Raw genomic sequence first — 11,621 nt, 5'->3', positions numbered from 1 at the left:
GCCAACTGCCGCAAGTTGTGTCTCAAAACCTTCTCCAACGAGTGGACCGAGTCCTGGGAGGAGTTCAGCGTACAGTGTCTCAGCCAGTTCTCAGAGGACAGCCTGCTCCACTGCATCGATGAAGGTACGATAGCGGAATGATCTTTTGAGAGAATAAGCGTTGTAAATAAGCTTTACGCTTATTGTGAAGGGGGGGGGGTGAAAAGGAGTTCGAAAGAAGAAAAAAAGAAGCAAAAGGAAGGAGATTTATTTTACAATATTTTAAACATTCAATCGTCTTTGGAGTTGAAACGTTTAGTGTGGAACATAAATAACAAATTCTTGAATTTTAATAGTTGATTTGTATTAAAGGCGCCTGAATTGGCGATTTTATTTATTTTCAATACTTTCTGTAACAGTCAAGCAATAGTACTCAAAATTGCACTACTTCAGTTCATTTTGAGTTATATATACTTCACTTCGCTTTACTTGTAATAAAAACTGTCATTTCAAAATCGTTCTGTCTAGTTAATACAATCTAATAATTAAGAATTATATCACATATTAATTTTTAGTGGTTTTTATGTTCATATGTCATGAAACTACTTTGCCCGTAGAGTGCGTAAATCCTAATTGTTTCCTCTAAATGCCCTTGTTCTATAGGTAGCCCATAAAAATGATTACAACCTTTGAATATTATCTTTCTTAGTATACTGCGGTAAACCAACCAAACCACCCATTCTTAACTAGTATTACGGATATCTCTGACTTGTTCTATACCCTGGCTATAGGGTTTGTGGTCAAATATCCGTTAATTAAAAGCACTCCTTTAAATCTATAAACTCTTGAAAGAAATGTAAGATCAATATCCGTAGTACACCATAACAGTTTATAATAAAATATTTTCCTCAAAACAAAAATGCAGACAAATATTTTAAAATGGATAGATAATCATTTCTCTTATAAAGTCATAACTTTAGTTATTAGTTAATATTGATTGTCACAATAGAAGATATCATTGCTTTTAGACTATAGCATGAAAACTTTAGAAACGCTTTCCCTGTAATTAGTAATCTGTTCACTTCTTAATCGTAACCGAAATAACAGAACAAGACGCGGCAACATAGATATAATAAGTCTATTGTAGTGAGACTAAAGTAGATGTTGACAATTTGCCCCTTGACGCAGTGGAGGAGCCGTGCGAGCTGGGCTGTGACGGCCTGAGCTACTGTACCAACTTCAACAACCGGCCCACGGAACTGTTCCGCAGTTGCTCGGTTCAGGCGGATGACGCTGCCCGCAATGACGTGGCGCTGTGGACAAGCAAGGGAGTGCTGACGCTGCCCGGCCTGCAGATCCCCATCCGCAACATCTCACATTGCTCGCCACTCACCTGGAAGGCTGTGGCTTGCACGCTGCAGATCAAACCGTGTCACCGCACGTCCCACACCAACAGGATCTGCAGGTACACCTTGAAATTCCGTAAGCTTGCAAAGCCCTGTAGGTCTTGGGTTCATACGTTTTTAAAGTGATAGACATAAAAACTTATTCTGTCTCAAATTAATATTTCTACATATTTAAAGAAAACCTTTACAGGGACATTTAACAATGTATGGCTTTTAACTCAAGGTCGTTTCAGATCCTGCTTTTAATATACCGGTGTCTAAGTCTCTAGTAAAAGCTTTCAGCTTGTAATAAAAGTAGGTCTACTTAAATAGATGTTTTGAATAACTTTGTTAATGACTACCTTAGCACTTGCAACATGAAAATTGGTTTACTAAGAAACATATTTCAGGAAAGCTGCAAAATGGGTGTCTTCAACTCTGAAAAGTGGGTTTTTACTAACAAGTTTTTAGGGTTAATGCTGTCACAAATTTGATGTTGTATCCAATCTACTAATAAAAGATTTAGCGTTATTTATGTTGTTTTTATTAAAACCATTTAATACAAATAATGCAGTGTAGTGGGTACAAGGGCTATCGCAAGAATCAAACAACGTCGAGCGTGACTGCTGTTTGAGTAGGTGACGGCTGAGCGATCCTGTCCTTGCAAGCAGCCTGCCTGCCCGGAGTTGGTGGTCTTGCGAAAATCACCGATTAGTCCTCAGTGTAAATGTGAGAGGGCTTCTTATCCCTGGCTTCGGTTGGTTATACAATACCCCACTTCCTTTAACTTTCTTAAATCACATTCTGATATTCTTTGACCTCTCAACAGGCAGGACTGTTTCAACCTGCTGAGTCAGTGTATGGACTGGACGCGCATGCCAGCTGACACCTCGGCCGCCTCTATCTGCAGCCGCCTGTCCCCTGACAACCCTAACACTCCTTGCGTATCACTGGAGCCATACTTGGAGCCAAGCGACCAGCCCTACAGCCCTCCCAGTGACCAAGTGACCCAGCCCTGCAAGGGTGATCCCTGCAACATCGGCCAGGTCTGCGCGGTCAACAGATACTGTCAACCCTTACGCTCCTGTCAGCCCTACTCCTGCTCTGATGGTCAGTGTTTACCTTCCGTAGAGAGTTTTGTATAATTTTTAACATACAAACACAAAACTTTACTTTTAGGAACTATCACGAATTTACAAAAGTAGTATAAAACTAACATATTGCCTTATATTGTTATATAGACATTGCATAAACAACCAAAATGGTTTCATTCTGTTTCTTGCCAACTTATTTCAAAAAGAGTCCGTTCAGTTATAAATTTACCTGTTTTGAGTATTGTGGAACATAATAGCCTAGTAATACTCGAAAGTATGTGCTGACGGACAGTTTAGCCAATGTTTTTTTTTTACAAAGGAGTAGACAAAAATTTTCTCCTTGGCGTGGTAAATGAAATCAAGAGAGCAGGTTTTCAAGTCCGTGGCTTTATTTCTGACCTTAGTGGATCAAACATAAAACTAAGTTCTCCATTTTAAATTAAAAATTAACAATGTGAGCTTTAAGCGGTCTCTCAAGGCTTTTATGGCTAGCCATCAACAACAGCTGTCACGCAAAGAATCTAGTCTTTGTTGCTTAGCTGTAAATCTTTATGCGTTTTTAAGGAAAAAAGCTGTAAAAATAAAGATGACTTGCGTACTCAGCGCTGAAATCATTTTTGAGATACTTAAGACTGAGAAGTAGAACATTTAAAGTTGTCTAAATACTACAGATTATATGATGAATTAGAACTGAATTCGAGTGTGGAGAGTTAAAGTCCTATTTCAGAAAATGGATATTAAAAAAAATACTTACTGGAAATATTGCCTTTAGAGGTAAATAACAGAAAATTAACTCGAAATTCAAATACGACCATCCACGAGACCTTATTTATTCCAATAATGAACCTGATAGGTTAGCGAGTATTTCCAAAGGGGAAGTAAATAAATCCAACCCCTGAGCGGTCAAACGTGGTTAAAATAATGGAAGAAGAATTCCAAAAGTACTATGGTTTAGACAGTTTAAACAAATTATGAATAGTGTAATTAAATATTGAAAATTTAAACATACCGAAGTAGTCAAATTCGCCATTGCCTGTTTTCTTAGAACAGCTACACATAGAAATTAATTAAAAAAAAAAAAAAAAAAAACTAGAAATAATTTCTTCGAACAAATACAGTGATTCCAAAGAGCTGAGTAAACTTCAATAAAATAATTGGGTAAGTCTAAATGTACATAAACTTTAGAACAATATATGCAACAATTAGCAACAATTTCGTAACTTGTTATTTTATTCAGAACATTTAATAATAAATTGGAAATTTATAATTATCTGTTATACATACATTAGAGTACATTTTTGTGAAATCGGAGTTTACCAACAGTTAACCCATTTTTAATATTTATTATTATTTCATTGCATGTGCCATCGAAAAATGTTATGAAACAGCATAAAGAAATAAAAAAACGCGGAGAGATTTTACTTCCTTGTTAATGGAGCCTCATGTATTTCAAAAAAGAAAGGGTAAAAAACACTATTATTTATTTAGTTTTCTGGTATGATTAAAAATATTATTAAGCCTAATTTTGTATTTAATAATTTATCATGTGGAACTTCTATATAGCAGACTTCTCGTTTGAGTAATTTTCCCACTTCCGTGATATATGTTGATAAAAACCTTTACGTTATTAAGGATATACTAAGCCTAGATTTGTATAGATCGTCAACACTGATTCACAACCTACGACACACCACAGCCCACGCATCACTTTATCTGACGCCTTGCATAGTAATAATGTTCAAAATAGAGTTTCACTGCAGTTTATCAATATGTATATCACTATGTTTTCACTGTTCAGGCTGCAAGCTCGGTGAAGTGTCTCAGCACATTGTGCCTGTGGGCTCTTACGTCAGGATCCCGATATCCAGCGGGAACAGGGGCTGCCTGAAGATCTGCCAGTGTCTGGATGGCGGCAGCAGGGACCTTGACAACCACCTCAAGATTGAAAACTGTCAACCCATGCCGTGCTTTCCTTTAGAGGATTGCTGGATCGGTAGTAACCGGCAAGGTGAGGCGATGTTTTAGAACTTGAATTTAATAAGTCGTTGTTTAAATACAGTCAGAATCCCCCCTGAATTGGATTGGATGGGTATTGTCATGTAGTAAATTTTATATCCAATTTTAAATTTATTGGAAGTAACCTGCTCACGTTAATCTTTTGTCCAATGAAACTCAAAGTTAGGGATTTTATAGAAGCTTTATTTGCAGAGCACGGCAGCTCGTTCTACATCGAGTGCAACTTCTGCAGCTGCTACGCGGGTGAGATGACTTGCACCAAGAAACAGTGCGACATGGGACTTAGGGACGTGGCCTTCACGAGTCTGCCGTGCAACTGTCCCCCACACCACGTTCCTGTCTGCGGGAGAAACGGCAGGACCTACCCTAGCGCCTGTCTAGCCAAGTTAGTGACCCACGCCCAATATTTGATTTTATTTTAGGAAATTAAAATTTAGCTTTGGAACATAAAATAACATATAAATTCAATTATAGCCTACACAATGAAGGATGTTTAATTGTTTTGTATGTTATACCTTCCCGCAAATATTGAATTTATGATTTATATAGTTTTAACTTTAAAATATTGCAAATTGTAACATAGTTTTAGCCCATCACAAACAGGCACAGCTAGTAACGGCCTATACCTACATCACAACGAAACATTATTAACTCTATCGAGTCAAATATATAACACTGCTTTTATAATTATTTACGGCAAGTGTCTATTCCGTAAATTTATATAGGTAGAGTGTTTTGTAAGTTGCCTAATCATACAATTATAGAAATATTGGGATATGACAATTTATTCTTGGTTTATCTATTAATAATTACATTTTCTTATACTTTAACGAATTTAAATTATATTACATAAAGTTAGTTACTCAAGCGATATATTAGGTAATTGAAGCAATCGTACATTTCATTTTGTATATAACTACGCATTTTCAATCATTCTTATACATATGGAAAGTATATAATTTGTTTATACACATGTGATGGTACTATTTATCAGTTTAGACATTACTTATTATGTTGTCCGTCATTCAATTATGAGACAAATACGCGTACGGCAAATTATTTTGAAGGAAACTATATAGACGTATTTAAAGCATTTTTAAATAAAATTTTGATTTTATTTCTAACCATTTTGCAATGGACAAAATGAGTAGTACTCTTGCTCAATGTAAAATAAACGGTCTGTTGCAGGTGTTCAGGGTTAAATGACTCAGATTTTGAGTTCGGCTCCTGCGAGGAGAAGGACCCCTGCACCGGTAACCCCTGTGATGAGGGAGAGGCGTGTATACCAGCAAAGAGGGTGTGTCTGTCCTTGTTGCACAGTCCGTGCCCGCAGCATCAGTGCGGTAAGAAATTCAATTGAAGTGATTAATTTCGTTCACAAATAGCTCCACAAATGGACTTTATTTTAAAAATGGTTTGTTATTCGTTAGCGAAAGTTGCGGTGTTTATCTTGATCCTGATCCTGTACGCTGATCCTGTTATAGTGAATGTGCGAGACGCGTGTAACACTCAGGAGAGCAACCCTGTCTGCGACACAGACGGCCATCAACATCCCAACACCTGTTACCTCGTGCGTTACGGCAAGACCCTCGCCTACCACGGCCCCTGTCTGGTAAGTTACTTTGTAAGTGTATCTTAAGATGACGCTGGGTGGGCAATAAATCAGATTGTTAGTTTCATAATCAAAGAAATTAATATTTTAGAATTAGGTCAATTTTGTATTAAACAATAATACAGGTGTAATAGATGTCTATGTAAATAAGTGTGAGGGACCATACATTTAGAACCATACCTGTACGGTTTGAAAATTCCGAGATGTACTTGGATTTTATTGGTTACAGGGAAAAATGATAACTGTTGTTATTTATTTTAATAACCACTTACAGAACTTTGCAAACGAAAGATAGCTTAAATATTGCACTAAACTAAAATATTGTGCACTATTGTAAAACAGTATGTACAGTTTACTGCTAACTTTGCTCGTAGTTGACAAAAGAGATTTCATATGCATATTTTATAAATCTAGCTTTAATAAGATTATCTATGATATTGGAATTGATGAAAGCAAATCCATAAGGCGAATGTTAATTTACTAAGGTACGTATTTTTCTTAAATATTAATAAAAATAACATTTTCTTTGGATAATCTTTCTTAGGAATGTTCCTTGCTGAAACTATGATTAATTATAAAAGTGCGCATTGTGAAAATGAAATAATATGTAATGGGTTTGATAATGTTTACATTAAAACGATCAAAACCTGATGAACCTTCAAACCGCAAGTTCCTTTAAAAGAGTTATGATAGAGGATTTTACAATTAATGTTCATTATGGATGTTATGGATGGCTGTGTTACGGATGTTTATTATGCATAGGACAACTGTGGTTTATCTGTGCCATATGCGCCTCTGATAGTACCTAGATAAGATAACGATTACCTCCAACGCATCATCACCATCTTCATTAATGATGTGCCGTCATCAACGTTATCTTACCAACAGATTGCCTCCCTCCCTCACCAGTTAACTTATTTATAACTATTTTCCAGTGCTGGCTCACATTCTGTAAAACATATTAATTATGATTTGTTTTATGAGTAGCATAGTAAAGTGAACAGAGCCGTGGAACAGTTATTAATAAACAACATATGTAAAATACATAAATGTATTTATAAACATATAAACTATAGGTATGTCTGATATTGTTTATGATATTTTACATTTATAGCTTTACGAACATAAAACTGACATTAGATAAGTAACAAATTGTTAAAAGTGTCAGATTACTATGTATAGACCGTTAAAATGGTGATTTCCAGTCTCTTTATATAGTTGTCTGACGATGATATTACTAGTATCTAGATATCTGATGGTTTTTTTTTAAGATGTCTTTCAATGTTTGCTGTCATTTGATGTTTGTTGACTTAAATTGTCATTCCTCCTAACTAATTTGACTCAATGGGTAGAATCCTAAGGTCGATATTAAGGTAAATGCCCAATATGAAACAGAATCGATGGAAACTGTAAATTAAGAGACTGATATGGAAACTATTATCTTTGGACGGACCTTAGCCAAAACTGGCGTGGATAGTCAATTATGCATGTCTCGTAATTTGAGTGCGGTAAATATATACGAAACTGTTACTTTAATTGTTCTTGATTTTATCAAATATTCTAAAAATTTGAATTGTATTACGGACCAAAGTTTTTCTTACTTGCCTGTAATAGGTCCATGGTATTATTCTTTACAGAGTGGGTGTAGACGGACTGGAGTGGTGTGCGGAATCGACGGCAACACATACAGTTCTGAGTGTGCCGCAGTGGCCAGGAATGTGCTGGTGGACTACCCGGGCCCCTGCCTGGCCGTGGGGCTGATAGACACACAAGCTAAGCAACAGTGCAGTTCCCCCGTGATATGTCCGCCCCTGGCCAGCCCTGGGTGTCTGGGTGTCACTCCCCCAGGAGCGTGCTGTCCAGTCTGCGCAGGAGCCATTAGAGTCCTCTACAGGTAATGTTGGAGTCAGGAGAATCACAAGGGACTCATACATAATGCAGATATATTTGAATAATAAAGGAGAAGCCATTTGAAAATTCTTTTTGAACCTTATATACAAACAGTTTACGCTGTGTATATATTGGAATTGGATATCATTAATACGTTACGTTATGTTTTTAATTTTTGCGCATAAGACTATTTTTTATTAAATAATAATACAACATTTTTTACGTTGTTTAGTTATTTATTATTCTGATCTTTTTCAAAAACCACTTACAAGTATGCAGTGGAAAATGGTGAATGGCATTTTGCATCGTTTTTCCCACTGAAAAATATTGAAGCAATCACATAAGTTAGAACTTACAGTAGTGTAAACCGTTACAGTATTGGTTTTGGTGTCATATTCAGTAATTGATCCTGCTGGGTTATAATGATTTGTTTGGCCAATATAAAACACTATACTGAGGCGTATAAAGTTTAAATTTTTAATTCTTCTTTTACATTGTGTTTTTGCAGCCAGAAACAAGTGGACAGGGCTCTGTACGCCCTGAAGTCCACCCAGGCGATACGGGCGCTGACACTCCAGGCAGTCCTGAGAGCTCTGGACCGCCACGTGACTGTAGCCGAGTGTACGGTACGAGGTCACCTGACCGTGGAGCTCGACATCCTGGTGCTGGTCGTTCCCGTAAGGCCGGCGCCTTCTCTACTGCAGCTGCAGGCATGCGTGAGCGAGGCGGAGAAGCTCTCCAACCTGGTGCGACTGGCCAGCCCCAAGCTCGTGTCCGAGCTCAGCGTGGGTACACTGACGGCTGCCAGGGTCGTACACAACGTGGTGGTAAGCGGGGGCAAGGCCCTTTGGCCCACTCCCTCCCTCGCCCTCACCCCTGCGCTGTTCCTTCTGCTCAGGTGCTGGAGTTAGCTACTCTCCTTCACCCACCCTTCTGAGCCCAAAGATTCTTAGAGACCACGGTCTTTAAAATTACCAAATTTGATAACACTTGAAGACTGTACCGGAGTTAGATTTGCTATATCATCAGTACCCGTGTAAAAGTACCGATCCCTTACTACCACCAGTAATGTCAAAGATTGTTGGTGAAAATTACCAAGGCACGCAGTGACGTCACGTTATGGAGACACAGCTGACAGCGGGACATGCCTGACATGTTATTATGGAGCTCAATATCTTTGAGCATATCCTTGACTCTTCCTTAACTTTAGTTTTCCACTCAACAACTCTTTATCAAAGCCACTGTAATAAACACGACTCCTTTTTTTAAAATGACAGCTCAATTTTATTCTGATAGATGTTTTTTACAGATTACTAACTTTTTAAGAACCTAGAAATGTTAAAATAAAGAGTATAAGATTTAAAGCCTAACCCAAAAGTTTTGTATTGTATAATGACACAATCTGGTTGTTATTGAAATCGATGAAGAATTTTTTCCTAAATAAAGAAATTTGATCGTCGGCCATACTAGTTTTGGCAGAGGTCAAAATGGGAGGGTACGAAAAAGGGTAAAACTACGAAAGTATGTTTTTTTTTTTTAAATTATAGTTTATCTTAAACCGATGTTAGACAGATAAATATTTGTTTTGCTCTCTCGGACAACTATTTAAAGATGTCACTCACAGGGTCTGTGTATAGTTTGCTGATACTGATTTGATCCTTTTACTATATCTGATAATTTGTTTGAAGTGTATTATGCTAAAAAAAACTTGAACTGAGAAAAAGAAAATTGTTCATATTCTTAACCATTTTGGTACCGTCCAATTTTGATTTTCACTAGACTAACATGGCTGATGATTGATTTATTTCTTAGGAAAAATTCCTATATGAATTTCAATAAACAAATGTGATTGTGTGCCAATACAATGCATATTGGCACTTGGCTCCTGAACTATTAGTTTATTTTATAAGAGATCCTTGTTGTGTAGTAATTATCCTACTGTAATATAATGTAAATATAAAGAATTTATTCTGCGTCAACTAGATGTGCCAAATATATATAAACAAGTTGTAATTATAGTACTTTATGAATGTCCTAGCTTCTTATTTTCATCGTGAATAATATATACCTTCAAAGTATGGTACAGTCTTTCTTAGTAGACTATTTATAATAGAAGATGTTCAAAGAAGGAAGACTCTACCAGGTTTGATAAAGCTCGTGTTAATTTTTTACTGAAAAGCATCTTATTGTTTGATTTCATACAGTGCCAATTTTGTAAAACATACGTAAACAGAAAATATTGATAATTGTAACACACGTTACAACGAATTCTTAATGTATCCAATGCAATTAAATTGTACAATGAAATAAGATGATTATGTTATATTTGTTTGTTGGTTATTGGTATTGACACTGGATGGTATTGATATTAGTGTATTAAAAATGTTATGTGATTACAATATTTTTTACTTGATCCAAAATTCAAATTGGAGTTAAAATACAAATAATTGATAATCGGCTCTTTTAAATTGGAAACCAATAAAACAACGAGAGTTTAATTTCCATTGTCCTAATATAGGTAAAATTTTAGATGACAATTTTACTATATGGCCGATTTGGATTTTTTCGCCAGTGAAGTCTAAAAAGAAATGATAACCAAGTGTTTGTTCTGGGAGTTGAAGAAAGAGGCAACTGTCTATTATACAGTTTGCTGTTGTCTGTTATCAAACTGTAAATGTTATTTCAACACATCTCTGTTTTGTTATCTGTGTTGACACTTCTCATACGAGCCGTGGTTGCCATATTGAATTAGTCTGTGATAGCCAATGTTAGTCGTGGTTAGCATATTATTTGCCAAAGATATCAACAGTTTAATTTAAGGTGTTGTGTTTTGTAAAAACAAATGTATACTTCCTGTTTTATATTGTGAATGTAAATAAGATTTAAATTATTTATAAATAAAAAGAGTAAACCGGAGTATTCTTGTATTGTTATTGCATTTCCTTAATCCCTATTAAATTCCTAATATAAGAATGTATATTATATTAAAAAGAAATATCCTTTTATAATGGTCCTTTTGGAGTAGTGTTTGTACAAGCATATGCATTAAATATAATGAAGGGAAATTTTATGAATAACAAATTTTACTAGAAATCAGTAGATAGGTTTTAAAATTTGTCATAACTTTAAAGATTAAACAATGAGTGGCTTTAGCTTACATATGAGTTAAGTTCTGATGTGTTGTGGAACATATTCAACAGAGGAGTAATTACAGTCTTACATGAATTGAAACTTGTGTAAGAGTTAATTTTTCAGACCAGATTCTGATATTATAAAATAAATGGAGTAAGTTTATTACTAAGCTGAAGAAATTGGTTTGTACACTGTGTTATAGCATGCACTGTAATAAAGTTATAGAGCTGAAAAAGTTACCTTAAACCACAGAATATTGTGCAGTGGTTTGTCAGGGAATTGCCGGGTACCAGTATAAAAGATATGTTTTGAGTACTGGAATAATCTCTGAACATGTACATCGTGAGAGATGGGGTGGTTCACTTATTAGCACTTCGCATTATGGCTGCAAAAATGCAGAAGTAATGGTTTGATTTAGTGGCTTTCCTTAGTAAACACATCTTTCTTTCTTTTTTATATCCCAAAAAGTTCTATAAAAAGTCTTTAAGTTTTTATTTATCAGTAATAATTGCG

The 11,621-nt window shown here is 35.9% G+C and overlaps 1 protein-coding gene across 1 annotated transcript; it reads left to right on the top strand.

Annotated features, from left to right (window-relative positions):
- Window positions 1-3: 3 nt before the first annotated feature.
- LOC124372461 (reversion-inducing cysteine-rich protein with Kazal motifs-like) lies at window positions 4-9,508 on the top strand (the record flags this gene model as incomplete). The annotated part of the gene is made up of 9 exons (XM_046830863.1): window positions 4-124; window positions 1,168-1,444; window positions 2,194-2,474; window positions 4,257-4,466; window positions 4,667-4,859; window positions 5,663-5,817; window positions 5,959-6,086; window positions 7,724-7,980; window positions 8,485-9,508. Coding segments are annotated over 9 exons (2,025 nt in total), but the record flags the coding sequence as incomplete, so codon positions are not given.
- Between the last annotated feature and the right edge of the window lie 2,113 nt (window positions 9,509-11,621).

This window comes from Homalodisca vitripennis, unplaced genomic scaffold, assembly GCF_021130785.1.
Source record: "Homalodisca vitripennis isolate AUS2020 unplaced genomic scaffold, UT_GWSS_2.1 ScUCBcl_3319;HRSCAF=8781, whole genome shotgun sequence".
NCBI classification, from domain to species: Eukaryota; Metazoa; Arthropoda; class Insecta; order Hemiptera; family Cicadellidae; genus Homalodisca; species Homalodisca vitripennis.
This window is presented reverse-complemented; position numbering and strand designations above follow the sequence as displayed.